At 41.3% G+C, this 25,149-nt stretch overlaps 1 protein-coding gene and 5 non-coding genes across 6 annotated transcripts; 4 read left to right on the top strand and 2 right to left on the bottom strand.

Moving 5' to 3' along the window:
• The first annotated feature begins 7,393 nt into the window (after nucleotides 1-7,393).
• Nucleotides 7,394-7,476, top strand: trnal-cag (transfer RNA leucine (anticodon CAG)). Its single transcript has one exon. It is a non-coding gene; the product is annotated as a tRNA-Leu (tRNA).
• Nucleotides 7,477-7,747: 271 nt separating this feature from the next.
• On the top strand, nucleotides 7,748-7,829 carry trnas-aga (transfer RNA serine (anticodon AGA)). The gene has a single exon. It is a non-coding gene; the product is annotated as a tRNA-Ser (tRNA).
• An 894-nt stretch (nucleotides 7,830-8,723) lies between these two features.
• On the top strand, nucleotides 8,724-8,806 carry trnal-cag (transfer RNA leucine (anticodon CAG)). The gene has a single exon. It is a non-coding gene; the product is annotated as a tRNA-Leu (tRNA).
• Nucleotides 8,807-9,077: 271 nt separating this feature from the next.
• On the top strand, nucleotides 9,078-9,159 carry trnas-aga (transfer RNA serine (anticodon AGA)). The gene has a single exon. It is a non-coding gene; the product is annotated as a tRNA-Ser (tRNA).
• A 757-nt stretch (nucleotides 9,160-9,916) lies between these two features.
• Nucleotides 9,917-9,990, bottom strand: trnai-aau (transfer RNA isoleucine (anticodon AAU)). Its single transcript has one exon. It is a non-coding gene; the product is annotated as a tRNA-Ile (tRNA).
• Nucleotides 9,991-14,995: 5,005 nt separating this feature from the next.
• Nucleotides 14,996-24,182, bottom strand: LOC116368262 (zona pellucida sperm-binding protein 4-like). Its single transcript, XM_031819152.1, has 16 exons — nucleotides 24,138-24,182; nucleotides 23,899-23,998; nucleotides 23,498-23,718; nucleotides 22,701-22,857; nucleotides 22,472-22,515; nucleotides 21,881-22,001; nucleotides 21,528-21,577; nucleotides 21,381-21,395; nucleotides 21,152-21,266; nucleotides 20,772-20,941; nucleotides 20,580-20,677; nucleotides 20,282-20,412; nucleotides 19,763-19,952; nucleotides 15,405-15,546; nucleotides 15,197-15,293; nucleotides 14,996-15,119 (listed from the first exon to the last, which is right to left on the bottom strand). The coding sequence occupies exons 2-16, from the start codon at nucleotides 23,981-23,983 to the stop codon at nucleotides 15,028-15,030; spliced, it is 1,728 nt and encodes a 575-aa protein (XP_031675012.1). The 5' UTR covers nucleotides 23,984-23,998; nucleotides 24,138-24,182; the 3' UTR covers nucleotides 14,996-15,027.
• Between the last annotated feature and the right edge of the window lie 967 nt (nucleotides 24,183-25,149).

Genomic DNA, 25,149 nt, shown 5'->3' with positions numbered 1-25,149 from the left:
TGTAAAGGGATAAGAATGTGTACATAAAGATATATGAATGAGTGATGGTACAGAACGGCATAGGCAAGATGCAGTAGATGGTATCGAGTACAGTTTATATATATATGAGATGAGTAATGTAGGGTATGTAAACAAAGTGGCATAGTTTAAAGTGGCTAGTGATACATGTATTACATAAAGATGCAGTAGATGATATAGAGTACAGTATATACATATACATATGAGATGAATAATGTAAGGTATGTAAACATTATATTAAGTAGCATTTTTTAAAGTGGCTAGTGATATATTTTCCATCAATTCCCATTATTAAAGTGGCTGGAGTTGAGTCAGTGTGTTGGCAGCAGCCAATCAATGTTAGTGGTGGCTGTTTAACAGTCTGATTTACTGGTTTCAGTGGGAAAGATGGTAAATGGTTCAGACATTAATGGCAAATATAAAAAAACGAAGATACCCAAGTTACCGGAGTCTACAATGGCAGACTGTTAATGTAGGGATAGTGAGAAGTAACATTCAAGACTGAAGCAATTATCCCCTCTAGTGGTATACTTCATACTGTACCAGGTTACTACACACACTGATAATACAAAACATTGAGGACACCTGCTCTTTCCATGACATAGACTGACCAAGTGAAAGCTATGACCCCTTATTGATGTCACTTGTTGAATCCACTTCAGTGGATGAAGGGGAGTTAAAGAAATATTTTAAAACCTTGAGAGAATTGAGACACGGATTGTGTGTGTCATTCAGAGGGTGATTTGGCAAGAGAAAAGATTTAACTGCCTTTGAACGGGGTATGTTAGTAGGTGCCAGGCGCACCGGGTTAAGTGTGTCAAGCACTGCAACACTGCTGTTTTTTTCATGCTCAACAGTTTCCCATGTGTATCAAGAATGGTCCACCACCCAAAGGACGTCCAGCCAACTTGACACAACATGGGCAGCACCCTTGTGGAACACTTAGGGCAGCTTGTAGAGTCCATGCCCAGACGAAATGAGGCTGTTCTGAGGGAAAAAGGTTGTGCAACTCAATATTAAGAAGATGTTCCTAATGTTTTGTGCACTCAGTGTATGTCATCCTACATGTTTTTAAATAGTACATTATCACATATCACAGTACAAAACCATATAAGTGAGGGCCTGTAGTATCTGTAAATCAACTAAACATTGTTTTTTATTTCCATATGCAGATAATAAAGCATCATTGTTCATGTAATATTCTAATATATGCATTATACCTCCAGGAAGAGGAAATAGTCATAAAATCAAATAGATGAAAAGACAGAAACAAAAATGTTTTTGAACTACAACTTATTTTATTTTAAAAATGTCAAATTCAGTGCAAAGTAATGTAGTGCATTGGTGTCTAGATCCCTGTTGGGTGGCAAAGTGTCACAAGAATCCTGTGGGGAGAGAAAACAAGAGAATACATTAAATTAATGGGTGTTAACTAATCAGGGTTCAACAAAGCACTTCAAGTCCTCAATTCCTTCAAAAGAGAGAGAGAAGGAGAAAGGAGTATGGTCCCTGCAGTAGGACTACATGCTGGCCATGAGGTTCTCCAAGTGGTACTCCAGGAGGCTGGAGAGCTCAGTGACCAGAGACTCTGGGTTAAAGTACCAGGCCAGCTGCTGGCCAAACATGTCATCTAGCAGAGCCATCAGCCCGCCCTGTAGAGAACACCACACAACACATAGAAAATGGCTCTGAGGTACTAGCTTATCAAGAGGAGAGAGACAATTAGAAATACTCCCCCTAAAATGGCATTGGGACCTGGTTAACCATGGATAAGGAAGTAAACAGGAAGTAACCTCTTGACTCTTACATTGAGCAGCAGCAGGTATCTGTCAGCCTCTGGCTCCATGTTGGCAGCAGTGGGCAGGAAGGAGTACAGGAGAGCGTACAGACGCTCCACGAACCCACCAGGGTGCTAAAGGAAACAAAGGAGGAGAGAAGAGAAGAGGAATTTAAGTGAAACTGCTAATAGAGAGAGATCAAAACATGCACCAGTGAGATGCTACTTACCACCATCAGGGACTTCTGAGCTGTCATCAACCCAAACAGCACCAGCTCAAAGAGGACATCTATCATGTTCACATGATGGATCTAGGACAAGAAAACACGTTTGGAGAAAATAGGAATGATTTCATAAATATCAGCTACTGTGATGTATAAAAGACATGCATGTGGAAGAACTCAGTGAGACTTGAAAGAGTTAATGAACTCAACTTTGCCTCAGCCAGCTCCCTCTCAATGTCATTCCGCTTGGAGGGGTCACTCAGGTAGTCCACAAAGTCGTTATAGGTACGAATGAATTTGGCCTCGTCCTATGACAATGAAAATAGCATCTTAGTGAACAGAACACATTTCCCCTTAGGGATGCTCTAATTCCCTTGAAAGAGAATGAGTTAGTGAGTTACCATGTGGTTGGCCTGAACCAAAGCGCCCAGGAGGACCTTTCCCGCCACAAACAGATGGTTCCTGCTCAGGGTGGAACCAAGCAGGGTCTAGGAAAGAGGGAAGAGTTAGGGTGATACATCTTCCTCAAGGAGAACAAGAAGTCACAGAGAGAAAAAGAAAAGTGGGTCCACTCACAGTGAAGGCCTGGCGCTGGGAGACGAGCCTCAGGGCGATGTCCTCCACTCTCTTGGTGGTAAGGTAGAGGCTGTGAAAGGGAGGGAATGAAGCATGTCAACCATTAGAGTCAATGGGGGATAACAGCATTATGACCACTATCCTTCCACATCTGACAAGCCCAGACTACACAGACATTTAGAGGAACTCACTTTAGCAGAGGAACCTCCCTCTCCTCAGGCAGCAGGTCCTCCTCCCAGCCCTACGACAACAAAACAAGCATTCAAAATCAGTGACCAATGCAATGACATAACAAACAATCGGTCAATGGAAGGATCTTAATGCTCCTAGTCAATAGTATGTGTGTGTAACGTCTGACCTCATACCAGTTGTGACCCTCAGGCTCTGAGAACAACACATTAAGAACACCTTCCTATTGAGTTCCCCCCCCCTTGGTGGTGGACCATTGTTGATACTCAGGGAAAAGTGTTGAGTGTGAAAAACCCAACAGCATGGCAGTTCTTGACACAAAATTCTACCATACTCTGTTCAAAAGGACTTCAATATTTGGTCTAGCCCATTCACCCTCTGAATGACACACATACACAATCCATGTCTCAATTGTCTCAAGCCTTACAATATTTTTTTAACCTGTCTCCTCCTCTTTATCTATACTAATTTAAGTGGATTTAACTAGTGACATCCATAAGGGATTATAGCGTTAACCTGGATTCACCTACTCATTTAAGGGTTTTTCTTTATTTTTACAATTGTTTACATTTTAAAATAATAGTGAAGACATCAAAACTATGAAATAGCACAATTGGAATCACGTAGTAAGAAAAAAGTGTTAAACAAATCAAAATATATTTTATATTTGAGAATCTTTGAAGTAGCCATCCTTTTCCTTGACCACTTTGCACACTCTTGGCATTCTCTCCAACCTTTTCATGAGGTAGTCACCTGGAATGTTTTTCAATTAACAGGTGTACCTTCTTAAAAGTTAATTTGTGGAATTTCTTTCCTTCTTAGAGCGTTTGAACCAACAGGTTGTGTTGTGACAAGGTAGGGATGGTTTTCAGAAGATATCCCTATTTGGTAAAAGACCAAGTCCATATTATGCCAAGAACCGCTCAAATAAGCAAAGAGAAACAACATTGTTACTTAAGTCATGAAGGTGAGTCAATACGGAATATTTCAAGAACTTTGAAAGATTCTTCTAGTGCAGTCGCAAAAACCATGAACCGCTATGATGAAACTGGCTCTCATGAGGAAGACCCAGAGTTACCTTTGCTGCAGAGGATAAATTCAGTAGAGTTAACTGCACCTCAGATTGGAGCCCAAATACATTCTTCACAGAGTTCAAGAAACACACACATCTCAACATGCACTGTTCAGAGGAGACTGCATGAATCAGGACTTCATGGTCGAATTGCTCCATTGAAACCACTACTAAAGGACGGACTCCAATAATAAGAAGAGACTTGCTTGGACCAAGAAACACGAGCAATGGACCTTAGACTGGTGGAAATCTGTCCTTTGGTCTGATGAGTCCAAATTGGAGATATTTGCCTTTCAATGTGTGTGTAAAGACTCCAGGGTGTTTACTTGGGTCTACTCTTCATTATAAAACTATTTGTTGAATGGTTTAAAATCCATCAGAAGCTGAATAAGTCTTGATGGGGACAGAGCTTGTTTTGACAAGGAAAGTGAAAAGGACTGAGGGAAAGTAAAATGGAAAATACATGGAAGAACCTCAAAGAACATTACATTTTCAAGATCGTGTAACATCAAACATAACATCAAAATGCATCTTATATTCCTGCCCTTACAGAAAAACCACATGATTTCAACTGACATTTTATGTGAAATCATGTGAAAACATGTTTTGGAACACAACGTGATCACATTTTCACATGTGTCGTTTAATGTAATCACATGTTGCTTTACATGTTATCACATTATCTTCACATAAGATTACATTAAAACATGTTTTTGGAACACTTCCCGTGTTCACATGTGAAATTCATGTGTTTTTTGCGTAAACGCCCTGCAGTTCCACACTCAAGGATCTTAATAATGCTTTAAATGCACATGTATGATTGTGCATGTGTAATGGGTTGAAAACAAAGTCACTAAAAACAGACACCCATTTATTATTTATCCCCCCTAATTGTTTCTGTATTTGTCTTAATGAATCTTAATGGGATTTTCTACATACTTTATCGTCAGCAGTCCATCAGGCCAATAGATGGCGCTGTTGCACTGTTGTAGCAGGAGAAACATTAAGTTCTGGTCAAGTGCTCACCATCTGCAGAATAAGGACCAGAACTTTACAGAGGTAAACTGTGTCTGTTCTTTTACTATTACAGGTATGTAACAGCACTTCAAACGTTCAAATATATACACAATATGTAATAACATGCTATTTAACAACTTTGTCCAGATATTATCACGTTAGGAAAGGTTTTGTTTTAGCTTTGTGTCGAACTGAGTGAGAGAAGAAGGTGATTTACATTGAGTGAGAGTGTATGTTTTACATTTAAGAGTCACATAGACTATGTTTACTGAGTAGCTGACTTGTACTGGATATAGTCTAGGATATTTTTTTATCAAGAATCCATTTGTTAGGGATTTCTGAGTTGGTTTTACATGTCATTAGTTGTTTTGGGTAAAAGGTGGAAGTTTAGTCGTGTTTCTTATACCAATCACATCCTCTCAGATCTCCACAAGTACATAGGGATTAGTTGTCCATTTGGGATAGGACTGCAGGCCATCTATCCCACCTCACACCTTTACACACCTGGTTATCCATCCTTCTAGCTCTATAGGCCACAGTAGCATAGGTTACAGGTTTGTAGTCAAGCCACAGATTTCAGGTGAGATCCCATGATACACTCAAATCAAATCAAATTTTATTTGTCACAAACACATGGTTAGCAGATGTTAGTGCGAGTGTAGCGAAATGCTTGTGCTTCTAGTTCAGACAATGCAGTAATAACCAACAAGTAATCTAGCTAACAATTCCAAAACTACTACCTTATAGACACAAGTGTAAGGGGATAAAGAATATGTACATAAAGATATATGAATGAGTGATGGTACAGAGCGGCATAGGCAAGATACAGTAGATGGTATTGAGTGCAGTATATACATATGAGATGAGTATGTAAACGAAGTGGCATAGTTAAAGTGGCTAGTGATACATGTATTACATAAGGATACAGTAGATGATATAGAGTACAGTATATACGTATACATATGAGATGAATAATGTAGGGTATGTAAACATTATATTAGGTAGCATTGTTTAAAGTGGCTAGTGATATATTTTACATCATTTCCCATCAATTCCCATTATTAAAGTGGCTGGAGTTGAGTCAGTGTGTTGGCAGCAGCCACTCAATGTTAGTGGTGGCTGTTTAACAGTCTGATGGCCTTGAGATAGAAGCTGTTTTTCAGTCTCTCAGTCCCAGCTTTGATGCACCTGTACTGACCTCGCCTTCTGGATGATAGCGGGGTGAACAGGCAGTGGCTCAGGTGGTTGTTGTCCTTGATGATCTTTATGGCCTTCCTGTGACATCGGGTGGTGTAGGTGTCCTGTAGGGCAGGTAGTTTGCCCCCGGTGATGCGTTGTGCAGACCTCACTACCCTCTGGAGAGCCTTACGGTTGTGGGCGGAGCAGTTGCCGTACCAGGCAGTGATACAGCCCGACAGGATGCTCTCAATTGTGCATCAACAATACAACAACACGATTCTCATGAATAACCATTAAGCCATTTGCTAAGATTTCCCTCATTTTCAAATGTGGAAATCTGTTGTCACTCCTGACGGATAGCTCCAGACACTTTTTTGGTCCTATCTGAGGCATTTTTAAATTCATGTCAAAATGGACACTCTTAAAGTCTGCAGGGTAATCGAACTGGCCACATCTAAAGTCATTGGTGAGAAACCTTGTTAAACCCTAAAAGAAAAAGTAAAAATACGATTGCATTGAAAATAACCATTAAGTCATTCAGGTCGCAGACTCCCCTTTAGGCATGGTTTGAAACCCACTCCTGACAACTTTTTAGCGCCTGCATGTCATGCACCTTTGTAAAATCCAGTTGAAAAATAAATGACTTAAGGTAATGTAAATGATACCTAGTTAATATGAGTAGTGAATAACTTTCGTATTTTTAATATTCTGCAAAAACAGCTAGTTGATGAGAGGCTGAAAGAGAATTGCAAGAATCGCGCAATTTCACAAGCGGGCCACAAACAGGCGAATAACAAAAAGCATCTCAGAACGCACAACTCGTCGGTCGTTGTCAGTGGATTGTATTGGCGGGAAGAACAAAAATATCGTCTGCAGGGTAATCGAAGTTGCCACATCTAAAGTCAAGCCACAGGTCACAGGTGAGCTGCCTTGTTAAACCCTAAAAATAAATAATAACACGATTGCGTTGAAAATACCCATTAAGCCATTTGTTAAGATTTCCCCCATGTGGACCTGTTGTCACTCTTACCCTGATGATTGCTGATATTTACAGACACTTTTTCGGTCTTATCTGAGGAATTTTATCATTTATATCAGAATGGTCATATTCTAAGGCCAGTTTAGCGTTCATTCAATGACGATTTACTACTCTTTTCCATTGAAGGCCATATTGAGGTTAAATCAATGACTGGAGTTTTTCATTGATAAAAACAAATGACTATTGAAAGTGCAAGTCGGTATCGTGCATAAATTTACTGGTCTCTGTGGTGATTGCGTTGCTGTGCCTATTTCTACTTTTACCCCATACTCTTTAACCCGATACCCAGGTACTGTGCTGTAGTCAGGATTGCCGAGCGGTCTAAGGCGCTGCGTTCAGGTCGCAGTCTCCCATGGAGGCGTGGGTTCAAATCCCACTTCTGACAGTTGTTTAGTGCCTCTCAGGAGTCATGCTGCTTAGCAGTAATAATAAGATGATAAAATAACAATTTATAATAAACACTCTCAAATGAAAACCTTCTGGAGCTGACCAAAGATCAAGGAAATTAGAAAACAGCTGTACTTAATAATGAATGAGGGGAACAATTCATTTTATTGCATTATAATGAGTTAATGAGGTACTGCATTGTCTTTCAGTTGTAAAATTATCACTTTCTGTAGGCTATGCCTGGTGGCCCATTCACTGCTGACAAGACTGTTGTCGTGGCCGAGTGGTTAAGGCGATGGACTAGAAATCCATTAGGATCTTCCTGCGCAGGTTCGAATCCTGCCGACAACGAAGTTGAATTTTCTTGACCCCTCCGGAGGTTGAAGTTTAGTCGTGTTTCTTATACCAATCATATCCTCTCAGATCTCCACAAGTACATAGGGATTAGTTGTCCATTTGGGATAGGATCCCACCTCACACCTTTACACACCTGGTTATCCATCCTTCTAGCTCTATAGGCCACAGTAGCATAGGTTACAGGTTTGTAGTCAAGCCACAGATTTCAGGTGAGATCCCATGATACACTCAACAATACAACAACACGATTCTCATGAATAACCATTAAGCCATTTTCTAAGATTTCCCCCATTTTGACATGTGGAAACCTGTTGTCACTCTTACCCTGACGGATAGCTCCAGACACTTTTTTGGTCCTATCTGAGGCATTTTTTAATTCATGTCAAAATGGCCATATTCTGAAGACACTCTTAAAGTCTGCAGGGTAATCGAACTGGCCACATCTAAAGTCAAGCCACAGGTCACAGGTGAGCTGCCTTGTTAAACCCTAAAAATAAATAATAACACGATTGCGTTGAAAATACCCATTAAGCCATTTGTTAAGATTTCCCCCATGTGGACCTGTTGTCACTCTTACCCTGATGATTGCTGATATTTACAGACACTTTTTCGGTCTTATCTGAGGAATTTTATCATTTATATCAGAATGGCCATATTCTGAGGCCAGTTTAGCGTTCATTCAATGACGATTTACTACTCTTTTCCATTGAAGGCCATATTGAGGTTAAATCAATGACTGGAGTTTTTCATTGATAAAAACAAATGACTATTGAAAGTGCAAGTCGGTATCGTGCATACATTTACTGGTCTCTGTGGTGATTGCGTTGCTGTGCCTATTTCTACTTTTACCCCATAATCTTTAACCCGATACCCAGGTACTGTGCTGTAGTCAGGATGGCCGAGCGGTCTAAGGCGCTGCGTTCAGGTCGCAGTCTCCCATGGAGGCGTGGGTTCAAATCCCACTTCTGACAGTTGTTTAGTGCCTCTCAGGAGTCATGCTGCTTAGCAGTAATAATAAGATGATGAAATAACAATTTATAATAAACACTCTCAAATGAAAACCTTCTGGAGCTGACCAAAGATCAAGGAAATTAGAAAACATCTGTACTTAATAATGAATGAGGGGAACAATTCATTTTATTGCATTATAATGAGTTAATGAGTTACTTTATTGTCTTTCAGTTGTAAAATTATCACTTTCTGTAGGCTATGCCTGGTGGCCCATTCACTGCTGACAAGAATGTTGTCGTGGCCGAGTGGTTAAGGCGATGGACTAGAAATCCATTAGGATCTTCCTGCGCAGGTTCGAATCCTGCCGACAACGAAATTGAATTTTCTTGACCCCTCTGGAGGTTGAAGTTGAGTAGTGTTTCTTATACCAATCATATCCTCTCAGATCTCCACAAGTACATAGGGATTAGTTGTCCATTTGGGATAGGATCCCACCTCACACCTTTACACACCTGGTTATCCATCCTTCTAGCTCTATAGGCCACAGTAGCATAGGTTACAGGTTTGTAGTCAAGCCACAGATTTCAGGTGAGATCCCATGATACACTCACGATTCTCACGATTCTCATGAATAACCATTAAGCCATTTTCTAAGATTTCCCCCATTTTGACATGTGGAAACCTGTTGTCACTCTTACCCTGACGGATAGCTCCAGACACTTTTTTGGTCCTATCTGAGGCATTTTTAAATTCATGTCAAAAATGGCCATATTCTGAACCAACCTATTAGGACAACCTACTGTCATGTAACAATGACAAGCAACTTTCCTGTAACACTGATGTCAAAATGTCAGATGAAAAAGAAAGACATTACTTACTTTCAGAGGAGCAGCGTAGCACACACCATTGAGGCCCACAAACAAAGCTGTGGATAGTTTCCTTGAGGCCAGAGCAGAAGGAAAGAACAAATACAAATGCCGAAACCCGGGATCGAACCAGGGACCTTTAGATCTTCATTCTAACAATGTCCCAACTGAGCTATTTTGGCAATTCACTAAATTCAATTCTGTGGCAACCTTGACAATTCACATGCATGTGACTCACAATTTTGACAGTCAAAAAGTATATCATAGCCAGTACGGGGATCGAACCCATGACCTTGGCGTTATTAGCACCACGCTCTAACCAAGTGAGCTAACCGGCCACTAGCTATTGGATGCAATTGTTGAGATGCACCGAGCCTCTGCAAGTGCTGGAGCGTAAACTAACAAGTCAACCAACAGCATAGCCTGACAAGACTGGACCCTCTTGGTTGCTTCTTGCGGAATTTCCAAACGGCTGGGGAATTAGCTCAAATACTTTGCATGCGTGAGGTAGTGGGATCGATGCCCGCATGCTCCAAAATCACATCTTTGTCCTCCAAACACGACGAGTTGAGTTACCAAAAAGTAACATTTTGGTTTCATCTGACCATATGACATTCTCCCAATCTTCTTCTGGATCATCCAAATGCTCTCTAGCAAACTTCAGACGGGCCTGGACATGTACTGGCTTAAGCAGGGGGATACGTCTGGCACTGCAGGATTTTAGTCCCTGGCGGCGTAGTGTGTTACTGATGGTAGGCTTTGTTACTTTGGTCCCAGCTTTCTGCAGGTCATTCACTAGGTCTGGTGTCCTTTGACAGCTCTTTGGTCTTGGCCATAGTGGAGTTTGGAGTGTGACTGTTTGAGGTTGTGGACAGGTGTCTTTTATACTGATAACAAGTTCAAACAGGTGCCATTAATACAGGTAACGAGTGGAGGACAGAGGAGCCTCTTAAAGAAGTTACAGGTCTGTGAGAGCCAGAAATCTTGCTTGTTTGTAGGTGACCAAATAATTATTTTCCACCATCATTTGCAAATAAATTCATTAAAAATCCTACAATGTGATTATCTGGATTTTTTTTCTCATTTTGTCGGTCATAGTTGAAAGTGTACCTATGATGAAAATTACAGGCCTCATAAAATATTTACAAAACATATTACACTTAGGATTTAAAAATATAGGCTGATTTAAAATATTTTCTAAAATGGTACATTCATAATAAATATTTGGTAAAAACTGCCCCCAATCCTCAAATACTTCTCTATAAAACAAAAGTATATTACCTAACATTTCCATTTTTACTCTAATTGCTGTTTTCCTTACACTTAAATCTACCAACTTCAAGCGATTTTTCACCCCCTTCCCATCCCATAAAAAAATTACTAAAATCTTATTCATTTCAGATAAAACCCATTCTGGCATATCCGAAACGTTCATTACATAAATAAAAATTGACATCAATGAATTTATTACAATTACTTTCCCTTTTAATTTCAAAGACTACCCACCTCTACATATTTACCACCTTCCTAACTTTATTACACCACTCCATGTCAAATCCCTAGCTTCCATTTCCTTCACTCCTAACATCTTAATAATCTTTTACCACCTTAAAAGTACATTTCCCCTCATTAATCTTACTCATTACTACTGACTTCTCCATGTTAACCTTTGCACCTGATGCTTGTCCATATACTTTAAAACACTCCATCACCCTTTTTACACTTCCCTCATCTCTAACTGTTATTGTGGTATCATCTGCGTCTTGATGAATCAAACTAAAACGTCCTTGTGGAGTCTGTACACAATTTATAAGATCTTTTTTTCAGAAATGCTGCCAAAGGTTCTACCGATAAAACAAATAATAAAGCTGATAAAGGGCACCCCTGTCTCACAGATCTCTCAAGAATAAAATAATCAGTAAAAACCCCATTACACATTTCCCTACTTTTTGCCGCCTTAAATAATTTTATCCATCCTATTATTGTATTACCAAAACCATATTTATCCATTACCCTAAACATAAAATCATGTTCCACCCTATCAAAAGCTTTATTTAAATCTATGCTTAACCATTTTATTTATCATACAATTAATACAATTAGATCAGCAATATCTCTACCAGGCACACTATAATTCTGTGTAGGTGCTATAATATCATTTAAAACTTGCTTCATTCTATTTGCCAGTATCTTAGTTAAAACCTTATAATCTGAATTTAATAAACTAATTGGCCTATAATTCTCCAGTTTCAATTTGCTCCCCTTATTTTTATATAAAATCATTATCAGCCCTGTCACCATAGATTCTGAAACATTATTATTATCCTCCATATATTGATAAACTTCCAATAATATAGGTGCTAAAAACTTTTATATATTTTATAAAACTCTGCAATTATCTCTATAATAATAATAATAACTCTACATAATCATTGCCAACTTCACCCTATACATTTTCAATCTTTCTAATATACACTGCTCAAAAAAAGGGAACACTAAAATAACAGCCTAGATCTGAATGAATGAAATGTTCTTATTAAATACTTTTTTCTTTACACAGTTGAATGTGCTGACAACATAATCACACAAAAATGATCAATGGAAATCAAATGTATCAACCCATGGAGGTCTGGATTTGGAATCACACTCAAAATTAAAGTGGAAAACCATGACCTCTACAACGCCTGGGCATGCTCCTGATGAGATGGCGGATGGTCTCCTGAGGGATCTCCTCCTGGACTAAAGCATCCGCCAACTCCTGGACAGTCTGTGGTGGATTGAGTGAGACATGATGTCCCAGATGTGCTCAATTGGATTCAGGTCTGGGGAATGCGCGGGCCAGTCCATAGGATCAATGCCTTCCTCTTGCAGGAACTGCTGACACACTCCAGCCACATGAGGTCTAGCATTGTCTTGCATTAGGAGGAACCCAGGGCCAACCACACCAGCATATGGTCTCACAAGGGGTCTGAGGATCTCTTCTCGGTACCTAATGGCAGTCAGGCTACCTCTGGCGAGCACAGAGGGCTGTGCGGCCCCCCAAAGAAATGCAAGTTGAAGTTTTGTAAACAAATCCAATCTCACGAAGCGTGTTCATTAGGAGCAGACGAAATGTCAAAAAGTTCCATTACAGTCCGTAGAAACATGTCAAACAATGTATAGAATCAATCTTTAGGATGTTGTTAAAATAAATCTTAAATAATGCTCCAACCGGAGAATTCCTTTGTCTGTAGAATTGCGATGGAACAGAGCTCGCTCTCATGTGAACGAGCTCAAGGCATTCTGCCAGACCTCTGACTCATTCCCCTCTCATTCGCCCTCACAGTAGAAGCATCAAACAAGGTTCTAAAGCCTGTTGACATCTAGGAAGTGCAACATGACCAATATCCCACTGTCTTCAATAGGGAATGAGTTGAAAAACGAACAACCTCAGATTTCCCACTTCCTGGTTGGATTTTTTTCTCAGGTTTTTGCCTGCAATATGTGTTCTGTTATACTCACAGACATCATTCAAACGGTGTTAGAACCTTGAGGGTTTTCTATCAAAATATACTAATATATGCATATCTTAGCTTCTGGGACTGAGTAGCAGGCATTTTACTCTGGGCACCTCTGGACAAGAAGATAATAAGAAGCCATAAGAAGATAAGACTCATCTATGTATCTGTGCCAATATAGCAGGAAACCAATTAAGACATATCTATTTTGGGGTGTAGTTACCCTTTAACTAGGCATGTCAGATAAGAATGACGGCCTAGGAACTGCCTTGTTCAGGGGCAGATTTTTACCTTCTCGGCTCAGGGATTTGATCTTGCGACCTTCTGGTTACTAGTCCAACGCTCTACCCACCTGCCCGCCCAAGATTAAACTCGTATAATATTATAAAATGCACTTCTTTCAATAAAGTGTTTCACATTCTCCACTGGTTGAAATACTATCCTGTGTCCTCAGATTAATGGAGTTAGATATGCATACGTTTTTTTCCTGTATATATGAATTACAAATCAATCATGTTTAGTCTATTGTATAGTTACAATGTGTAATCATTGATATCCCAGGAGCAGTAAACACTTTTGAAGTGTACAATTGTAATACATACATGCAGACACCGCATCGTTTGATATGACTGAAAGTGTCTGTCATACCAGAACCACACTTTTATTTGCCAAGGAAGAGTACATGATCGGTGAATATAGTCAATGTACAGGCTACAAGATGGGAATCTCATACGTGGTATTAACTCAAATACATGTGTATATAGGTCTTGCATCCTTGGCACAAAAGGTATATTCTACTCTAGGCTTCATTAATGCCATTCAGACTTGAGGTTCATTGATTGGTATGAATATTAGTTCAGAACTACGTTTTAGGGTCCATACCCAGAGCGGCAGTTATTTTTAATCCGACTCAAGCAAGTAAATAGCTAGCCATGTTACTTTAGCTGCATTGCAAGGCAAGCTTACATTTGTGCAGTCAATGCTTTAGCCAGCTAGATGCTTTACAGCCACTGTTTCACAAGACAACATCCTGGTTTGTTGGTTCTCAATAGTCCCTGAAAGACAAAGTAATTCTCCTAACACAAGCTAAAGAGATTTTCGTAATTTAACTTTGACAAATATATATATATATATATATAGCCACGTCTCTACATTATCACATTCCTCTCAAATTGTACATTTGCTTGACTCGTTAAGACAACTTCCATCTGTTTTGTCAGCAATCTTCGCTGAGCGCCACAAGGCAAGGGTGGCTCGTGTCAAAATTAGTCTTTGGGACCCAAATGCATAATGATTGCGCAAACTCCCCTTGTGGTGGTCTGGAGCAATGAAACCGTCCCACGGTGCAAGCTCGCAACTTTAAGGAGTGTCTTCAGCCCCCGCTGTTCCGTACGGTGTGTGTTGAAATCTTATCCTGATGCGGAATAGATTGCAACGTATTCATGGCTCTACCTTCGTAGCTCGGACTTGGAGATTGTGAAGAGATGTCTTGTGGGGAATGCATGGGTGTCCGAGCTGTGCGCGAGTTTAAAACAGACAGCTCGGTACATTCAGCTTGTCAACACTTCTTACACAAACAAGTAGCGATGAAGTCATGCTCTTCCCATTTGAGCCATGAGAGATTGACATGCATATCATTGAAGAAGAAATGTCCATATTGGATGGAAACCAAGCTAGTGAGAGGTATCAAGAAAAGTTGTAATTTCAGTTGAAAATTACCAACACTGCAACAGTGTGCAACACTTATCTCCCTCCGGTGGATGGTTGAGTTCCATGCTTACAAAAGGGTTGATTGATACATGTCAGATGACAAGCCTACGACATGGTGTTAAGGTAGCTCCAACGGTTAGGATTGTTTTATATAGAACACTTTATTTGTCATGTTAGAACAATACATTCTTTGGGTGTAATGTATCCAGAAGAAACATATACATGACGCTCCTCAAAGAGGTCTTTGACATGTCGTTGACCTGTTGAGAGCGAGAGAGCGAACCTATTAGTTCAGTTATGGTCTGCCAGGGTCTGAAAAGCATAAAACAAGACCTACCTCTTTTCAGGTTGTCCTGATTCACACATTGTCCACTACAGGGGCTGCCAGTGGGACTACTGGCATCACAGATGACCACATCACAATGGACAAAGACCTAGGAATCAAAGATTTGATGGTGTCAGTTATTTAAAAAAAATTTTTTTAAAGGGATGAATGCCACTCACACAAAATTAAAGAATAAAGATTGTTGGGTGAACTTTGTTACCTGGCCACTCTGCTCAACTGCATCCTCGGCGAAGGAAAACATATAGACCTCAAAGCGTTTGACGTGAGAGGGGAAGTGGACCCTGGCGTCAACTTCTACCGGGTGGAAGACCACACGGTATGGATCCTCGGGGTTCTCACAGCTGCCAGTGTAGAGAGAGAGGGACTAAGTTATGAACAAGAAAACGCTGCAAACCCCAACCGCCTTGTGTACGAAGTCTTGTGGTGGTGTCATGACTGTCCTGTGAGGATCAGATCAATTCACAGCAGAAGTGGGTTCTCCCCCTCCAGTATGAACTAAAGGAATGTTTTTGCTAACAGGCTTTACCCAACAATCACCTTTGTCTTGAAAAAACATATTTCATATACAATGTAAAGGCTAGAGACGTCCTACCTGTAGAGTAAGCACGTTTCTAGTAAAAATCACAAAATAAAAACCAATATGACATTCATTTTCTATAGCTAATCTCTGAGTGCATAAAAGGAATGGTAACAGAAAGTAACATTAGACCAGAAAACCGTGAGGCGCAAGCTAGACGTTTGGAACTTTCCTAACCTAGAAAATTGACAAAGACACTTCTGCTACCACATCCAAACCATCCTACTCACCCACTGAGGAATCAGCGACAGGGTTGATTAGCCTATCTTCCAGAACGTGTGAAAGGAAAATCCATCCTGTAGTTCTGTTCAAGATTTGTCATTGGAGCCACGGACAACCAACATTGACCTCATGTAGCCAATCAGAGAGAAGACCAACCACCTACCTTTCCACAAATACATTCATGCTTTTACTCCAAGCTGGTGCCAGTTCTTGTGTTCAAAAATGTATCAATGATAAGCGTCCCTTACGGAACGGTGGGGGGTGTGAAGAGATACCTTGTAACAAGCTGTCATTGTGTCACCTGTGTGTTTAGCCTGTGTTATTTAGTTAGCTAGTAATTCAATTAAACCAACTTGTATAGTACTGAATCATAAGGCTGGGGTTTTTGCAGCTGCAAGGAGGATACGATGTAAAGTTAATAAGTTGACTATCAATTTAATAGATTTCTACCGTCTAGAGTTTAAGTCGGGAGACGGTAACTTTAAAACCGCTTCCTCGGCACCCCAAATCCTATGTTTTTATTTTAAAGAACAGAAATTGGGCTTTCCGTCAACAATATTTATTTTGGTCTACTACAATGGCTTGTTAAATGACAGATGTCAATGGAATAGAATATACATGTTTGACATGAGGTGAGATGTCCCTCTAAATGGTTCTTAAAATTCTAAATGATCCAGAAAGGTCGCCTGTAGTCTGACCAGAATATTGATCGTGGTTTAACCAAAGTTGCCGAATAGACAGTCGGTATCATCAACAAGGCAATCATATTTTGCAACACAAGTACTTCATGCAATGCGCCAGAGCAATTCTTCCGCTGTTGGAGAAAAATTGGTCACAAAATAAATTCCACACCCACGGCATCGGAGTCACATGGAGGACTTCTGTGAAGGGCGCAGCTCTACTATACAAAGTAACCTACGCATTGACAGTTTAGGCCTACTTTTTTAATTTGCATCTTTGGGAGGTTAATCCTTTACGGTTTAACTGCCAGATATTAGCAAAAAGGAATTTGTGAAATCTGAAGACGTTACATTAAGAGAAACACCCACACCAGTACAAATCACTTGAGCTGACAGACGATGGTAAGGATTTTGCACAACGATATAGTTGCAGCTGAAGTGACAAATCTGAACAACCCATTTTGTGCACAGCCATGTGAATGTTGTGTCTTTTCCTATGATATACAAAACATTTGAAGTCCTCCATGTGACTGGGGCGGCAGTGTAGCCTAGTGGTTAGAGCATTGGACTAGTAACTGAAAGTTGCAAGTTCAAATCCCCGAGCTGACAAGGTACAAAATCTGTCGTTCTGCCCTTGAACAGGCAGTTAACCCACTGTTCCTAGGCCGTCATTGAAAATAAGAATTTGTTCTTAACTGACTTAACTAGTAAAATAAGGTAAAAAAAATAATAATAATAATTTCAGCCTGTTTTTTTTAAACTGCTATGACATTGCTGATTTAATAAACAGTTACGCCGTGTCCACATGGCCAAATTTAGGTTGATACCAATTCATAAAAATGGTAAAATTGCATGATTTCAAAGCAAACCCGATCCCCCAAATGAACGGTTTTGACAAATAAAGTTGCTTCACTACACTGCTTGGTGTAACATGCAGCCAGATACTGAAAAGGCACCCGCAAAATAAAGTGTCATTTGCAGCGTGCATAATCATGGGCAAAGTCATTGTAGCCCATTACAAGGTAGGAAAAAGTCGTCATCTTTCTATAGTAACCCAATTTAAATTCTTGAGATAAAAATTAGGCCAGCATGTCCATCTGTGGCAAAGTGCTCACCCAAATAAAAAAATGTAGTAACATTTTTTTTAAATATGATCATTAGCTAGCTAAATAAGGTTAGCAAGATGCTGCTACACTTGACTGTGGTATTTGTTCATGTTTAGCAACTTCCAATTAGCGCATTCCTCTAGGACAGGAAATTCCATTGAAAGCGGCATCAACTTCTGGGGATCCTGTCAACTGATCCTATTCAGTTTCAAACATCCATGCTGCACAGGCATCTGAACCATCCTTTAGGTTTAGTGCAATAACTGTTTTAAACACAAGAGGTCACTTGTGCCTGAATTCAACCCAAAACCAACAACTATTCAGTCAGTGTTTAAAGCAGTTGTATGAAACCAAATCGGAAAGGCAAGCCAAGCTTGCCAGCCGCTCTTGATTTCCATTCGAATGACCATCAGCTTGGCACAACACTGAACTGTAGCAAACCAAAAGGATAACATTGAGTAAAAAGGTGTAGGTAATGCCAACATTAACCTTTTCACACACACAAGTTCCAAATATCTTCAACAGTCACCCCAGTGGGAGTTGATTTTATGCGCGTGATGTCAGAATGCACTCACCGTTCCAACATGTGGACATTTAACCCGCGCTGACCTCAGACCAAGGCACACTACCTGCTAATTTTCTAGAGGCCGTTTCAACTTCTAATTTTGCCTCATTCATTCACAAAAGTAGCCCATTTCACTGTTGCAGACCATTTATATTTGAGAATTTAATGAGCCGGACAAACTTTCCTTCAAAAGAAAGCCCAAGCACTTCCCCAGATCAAGTATACAGTCCTTGAACATTTATTGCCTTCCTTACAAATAACTGTGGACATGCGTGTATTCCTATTAAAGTGCCTTATTTTCTGTGTCACGTGTTGTCGTTTCTACTGCATCGTACCATAGGTATAATGTACTTAGCGTTTTATTCATGCTTTCTGATTCTTGCCTAGATTGTAATGGACACGTGTAAAACACTTGAAGGTGGTACTGAATATGAGCTAACACCATACAATGCAGTCGGGTTATCACGTAAGCGTCTGTCAGACTTATGGTGATCTCAACTGGAGTACCCCCATTGTCATTAATGCACTGAAGTCGTCAGTTGATTTGAACACGGCATCAGAGTGTAAACTATGGTACCTCAGGGTTGCCAGATCAGACCTCCCTTTCCAGGGGTATATAGCTTAGAAAAACTGTCTGCCTCACCATTTATTGTTGATAAATTCCCAGATCTTAGTAATATTTCCTGCATCATCCTCTTCACAATACCTTCCCCCAAGGACTTAACCCCCAATAATGGATTGTGCTATATCTTGCAACTCTGTTTCGCTTTCGTGCTAGGTGACAACAATTGGCGTTTTGTATAGTTACCTGTAAACTACTTGTCATGTGTACGCCGTAACAAGTACAAACATTATCACGTGCTGAAGTGGCCAAACTAAGTTAAGATCTCAGGCAACGGGCGCAGTGAACAGCATTCTAGGAGTTCTTGCTTGACAAACATGGCTGCCATACTTTCTATACTAGATTTACATGGCTCCCTTGTACCGCATCATACTGTAAAACAAGTCAACCTGTTATTTAGACTAGATGATAACGTTAACATTGATATATTTTACAAGCAAAGCTGGAATAAAGTTGTGAAGAACTTTATTTCTCAACACCACAAAACATCGTTTAGATGATTTCAGACAACGCGGTTTAGAGTCGTTTGATGCAGCATACGTTCCGTTCCAATGATACGCTGCAGGGACCACTCAGTGATAACAAGCATGTGAAATTGGGTGGAGATCTGTGACAGACCACACATGGCTCACATCGTTTTTAAGCATTGTGACCAGTCGACCTATGGATGGGGGCATAGCCACGGTAGCCAAAGTAAATGGCCTGCCACGCATGATAGGTTGCTAATTACTCAGGAACCACACCTGTGGAATAACACTTGTTTAGGCCCAAAAACAACATGTTACCCATTAATGATGAGATTCCACCGGGGTCGGGAGTCACGGTCCTCGTTGAGGGTGGCCCAGCAGTGGTCAAGCACCAGCGCTACCTTGGGATCAGAGGACGTGGTCAGCTCCACCTCAAAGTGCAGAGGCTGTCTAAGGTACCTCACCACTGGATAGTCCTCCTCCTGGTGGAACGTGTTATACGAGGCATCTGGAACACAGAACAAGACAACCGGGGGTCGTGTTCAGTGGGCACCATCTGAACTTGTCCATTAAGAAATGCTCGTTTATCATATCCTGTTGTGCCCCAATGAACACAAGCCATTTATAGCCAACACTATCCACCCCCCACTAGAGGCTTCTGACAAATTCCCAAATCAGCTCCTCACCGTTACTACATAGCCACACCTGTATATCTCAGAACGCAAGAGTAATATATCACAAGCTTACATTTTTGGGAATGGTTTCGTAAAGGAGACCTTCCAAGATTCTTTTAGAGGCTAGGGGTCAAGTTGAAATTCTGAATTTGTGCACGCTTACCCTGAGCGAGTCTCATTCTGACCATTAGTCGACCCGTCCCAGTCTCGGCAAAAGGCTCGTTGTCACGCGGCCTGGTCAGAAAGGCCAATGTGCGAGTGATGTTGGCCACAAAGTAGCAGGAAACCTTTAACCTAAAAAGAGGGATGTGAGCAACTTCAATAGGGGAAACGTCAAGCAGTGGAGTGGACACTGGTAGTAGAGGCACATTTTCCCTGTATACAAAGTATTGAGCAATGGATGAAGAAAAATAAACCTTATGAAAGCTAATAGCTACAATTGTGATGCGTAATGCACTTACTGATATTCCTCCTCTGAAGACGTCGTGGCATTCAGCTTCACCTCAAGTTCATCTGGCAAGGAGATTTCGTTCTCATACAGCATGACATTGTTGATAAACTATGTAGTAGAGGGGAATTGCTTATTACAGCCTGCAGAAGCAAACAGTCCATAAATACACAGTACCCATCACCTCAGGGTAATAGTATTTTACCTTCCTGGTGGTGCCACAGGAGTTCACAGTGAAGTGGAAGTAGGCGAAGCGATCGTCACTGTAGGTGGGACCACAGGCGGGGTCGCTCAGGGTCAGCTGACCGGGGTTCAGACCGGGAGCAGACTCCACCTTCACTGCCAGCGCAGTCATCGTTCCGTTAGAGAAACACTCTTGGAAGTGGGGGAGCAAAAGACAGGTAGCCATCAGACCTGGGTTCTGTATTTGTTACACTTATTGAGCTTGAACCAATGGAATAGCACCAAAAATGCAAACCATGCCCATCTGGCACTACCATTTAGACTCACGGTATTTGCAAGGAACCCAGGTTTGGTAACCATGTTAAAAGACAATTTATCGTAAGTAATTGTTTGAGAACCAACCAGTCAGCGTTTTGAGGAAGCTGCAAGCCAGGGAAAAGTATTTGATGGTCATGTTGTTGTAAGGATTCAACAGAGCCACATCCAGTCTGCTCCTGACAGAGGACGAGTGAACCGACTGGGAACCAATGGGAGAGTTCATTAGTCCAATATTGTATGCATGTATACAGGGTAAGGAAAGCAAGGCTAGCTGCAGCAATTTAGGTTAACATGTTTTGGGAGAGCGTCGTACCTCAAACACTGCGTCCGGCGAAGAGAAGGGCAACGTGATGGTGAAGTCTGTGTCGCCCTCTGTTAAATACTGTTGAGCAAACTCATGATTAAGCAGCCGCTTGCCAACCAAGACCACAAAAAAGGGCTCTTGGTTCCTGTAGTCCACAGTGATGTGGAAGTTCTCCTGATCACAGTTGCCAGTGACTGAGGGTGGCACTACAAGGACAAACAGGGTTGTGTTAATTAAGCACAAAAAACAGGAAGGTACTACTTGAACTGGTCCAAGAAGAAACCCTTGTTTAGATTGCAAAATGTTTTGCTACGGCGGGACTGAATAAACACAATCCTGGCAAATCAGGAACAGGGAAACTGGGTCCAAATACTCTAAAGCTTAACATTTTCTTTGTAGAAAGACCCTACAGTATGGCTAGTTGGTCTTTCACTGCCAATTTCCTTTCAGGGCAATCATTAACGAGAGGAAACCATTCAACAGTAGTTTGGCGTAGTCCAGAGGCATACCAATGTCCAGCAGTACAGCGTCCACAACGGCAGAGTGAGAGAAAGGAGCGTACTCTGGAAAGATGACCAGGCCGTAGATCAGCTGAAGAGTGAAGGTTGTGACACCTTGTTCCGCCCTTCTCTGTAGTGAAGTTAAAAGCATTGGTCAGCATTATTGTTGCAACAGAACTCTATTCAACATCAAGTGACAACTAAGTACATATGGGGACTATTAAAACAAACTATATACTTATAGTAATGTTGCCCTCATTCCTCTAAATCAAATGCATACAACTGCCAAAATAATGGAAACACTTGAGTAAATGAGGGATACAAAGTACATTTGTGCCATTATTTATATTTTGTTGGTGGCCCACTTATTAGGGCATGAACAAATCACTGCGTGTGGCTTTGCATTTAACAGAAACACACCTCCTTAAAGACCACCGGGTCTGAGAAGGGCACCTCCATCCTGAAGGTCTTCAAGGTGTTGTCCGGGGATCTCTGCTCTTGAACATTGAAGCCCCTGGCGTTGCACTCTGCAACAGTTAGCACCATGGTGGGAAAGGTGATGTTCAGCAGCTCCACATCAAGGTTGAAGGTCCCCAACTCAAGCACAAACACTGCCTGCTCAGGAACTGTGTCTAAGGGCGTGTCTGTTCATTGGCAAACAAAGGAAACCATTTTGAAATGCGGTACAATGGAAGTTGAAAATTGACATTTGTTATTGGGTAAGTCCAGGTATTGCCTCCCCGTTTCAGTACATTTTCTGTTTTGTGCCTAATGAACAACCCAGGCATCCCAAATTACCATAGGCACTATTTAACTAAACCAGACTCACAGTTGCGAACTTGTAGAGGCCTGGCCATCGGAGGTGTTGTGATAGGGAAGAGGACTTTATAGCTGGTGTTCTCGTGTGAGACGTCCTCGATCCACAGCAACTCAAGCATGGGCTCAATGGTGTAAGTGACAAAGTACTGGTCATCCTGAATATGGCTCTGTAAGGGAGACGAGTGATGCAGTCAGGCTGTAATACACAATTTGAGTGCAAAAACAGGTAAATGTTCCTTATAAGCCAGAATGTTAAATACAATTATTCTACCTCTTGTCTTTTTGCCGCTCGTAATTTAAGACACAATATCCAAAGGAAAGTATTGGTTACCAGACTTTAGAAAGCTGGTAGGTGTATGGTTGTCAACTTGCATTTCTGGCGGTGTGCAGTTTCAAAGCAACTGACACGCAAAGTAAACACTTGCGCAATATGTAAACAGCAGCCGAGTGTTGCTTGCATTCAGTTGACAGTGGCAAAGCTACCGCCTCCCTAAAAAGTCAGGTAAACAATACTTTAGTGTGGATATTTGGTCTGAAATTTCAAGCGGCTAAAGGACAAACTGCAAAGACAAGAGGTAGAGTATGTTTAAGTGTAATTTTATGCAAAATTCTCACAATTTTGCAAACCATTGTATATTAGCCTGGTTAAGCAAACAATTGCTCAATAAGAAACGTTTTACACAAGACAACGTTTCTAGGAGTTTACCCATGAGAGATGGCAAAGGGTTACTGCAAAGCACTGACAACTGCTATAGTATAAAGGGCTCTACAAATAAGACAGGAACATTTTACTCATCCAATGCTGACCTTGAAGTAGCCGCCAACCGCCCCCACCGGAATTTCAACAATAATATGAGCCTCTGTGACTAAAACCGAGTAGTTTCTGGCAGCCATTTCCTCAGTGTCCAGCCTCTTAGCGTCAATTCCCATGTACACCTCCAACATGGTGAAGGCATCAGAGGAGAAAAGTGGGTCTATGTGCTTGGGCATGTACCAGGTGATCACTTCTGGAGTAAAGGCCACTGCCTCTGCAGTGACACAAGAAGCCAAGTGCACATCAAAACAGAACATTTTGCAACTGAAAACTGTGCCATTATTTGGAAAAAGTTAGTCCTAAAACATTTTCCCAACTGAACACTACATGAATGTCTTGTCTGGAGCCAATTAAGAACTGGGCTTATAGGCTCTTAAATTATTTCACACTCAACCTGGTGTTGGACAAACAGCCGTGGCATCTACTCGAGTAACCAGCCACTTCTGCTCAAAGAAGGTTGAGGTTGAGAGCACCCGCATCGGAACCCCAGCTACCTGTTCAGGGGGCAACCACACCAGGGCCGTGTTCAGTAGGACACACCGTATTAACAATATGTTGCAGAGTTCAGGTAGGGCCACCGTTTCCAAATGTTTGCTCTACTAAACATGACCCAGTTCATGGAGGTCAGCTTACATTCTGGAGGTATGTCTCCTCTGCATTATGAGGGCTTCTTAACACCAGCCGTGTGGGAGTGTTGGCTATTGCATAGCCCTTTCTTTGGACCTCATCCACATTCATGACATTCTTGCTAGGACTAAAGACGACTGCTGTCATTTTGTATCCTGAAGCAACAGCCTGTCTCAGGAAATGGAAACATGAATTAAACAAAATTGTCAACAAACGCACATTGTTCAGCGCCATCCTGTCATTTTGTAGTGAAATTACAGAAACTGAAATATATAAACCTCAGCTCCCCTCCAGAAGTTGCCACTCCTTGCTTTCGGGCCCCCAGTGGGCTGTTTGGGGATGGTTTGGATGTCTGGAAGAGTCCTGACAGACACCTAGAGAAGGAAGGCCATTATTCCCTATGTATTTTCTCCCTCCCATACAATAGGAAATCAAGGGCCAGTTCTCAATCTGTCCACTCGCCTCCTTAAATGCATTGAGAATAGGCTAAAGTTCTCCTATGTGCATTTTGAAGACGCGAGTGGAATTGAGAGTCAAGGACTCTACGTTGTGTCGCAGAGAAATGAAACACGGGGACGTTGTAGCTCTAGACAGATCATTTATACAGGCAGTACAACAAGCGGGACTATAAACATGTCCATTGGGGCATGCTCTGCTCACTTGCCTCCATTAGTTGCGTCGCACAGAATCTCTCGGGAGGTCCAGGGGGTGTAGCTACAGGTTTTGCCCACTCTATAAACAGGGTCTTCAGTCATGTGGTTTCCTGGCAGCCTTGAAACTGCAATGACCAAGCTGAACATCTTATCCATCCCTAAATGGAAGGGGGAAGGGAAAAAAGCCTTCATTATCTAGCAAAAAAAACAAAATCTGGTGACCTTCATGCAAGTTATAGACATGTGGCAAAATTGGCTATATGAATGCAGCTGCCACTGTATTTGAAGCCACACTACAGGAGTAAGAGCTCAAATAGTTCACATCCCTGCAGTCTGTATCAGAAAGTTGGCTGGCCCTCTGAAAG

This window comes from Oncorhynchus kisutch, unplaced genomic scaffold, assembly GCF_002021735.2.
Source record: "Oncorhynchus kisutch isolate 150728-3 unplaced genomic scaffold, Okis_V2 scaffold1893, whole genome shotgun sequence".
NCBI classification, from domain to species: Eukaryota; Metazoa; Chordata; class Actinopteri; order Salmoniformes; family Salmonidae; genus Oncorhynchus; species Oncorhynchus kisutch.
Note: the sequence above shows the minus strand (reverse complement) of the source record. Positions and strands in the feature narration are given on the sequence as shown.

Excerpts from the sequence above, each read along its gene's own strand:
- LOC116368262 (XM_031819152.1), bottom strand. The coding sequence starts at position 23,983 with ATGCGGGTGCTCTCAACCTCAACCTTCTTTGAGCAGAAGTGGCTGGTT. Across the intron at positions 20,678-20,771 it reads CCTGTGGCACCACCAGGAAG|TTTATCAACAATGTCATGCT; the intron begins GTAAAATACTAT and ends TCTACTACATAG. Across the intron at positions 20,413-20,579 it reads TCTTCAGAGGAGGAATATCA|GTTAAAGGTTTCCTGCTACT; the intron begins GTAAGTGCATTA and ends CCCTCTTTTTAG.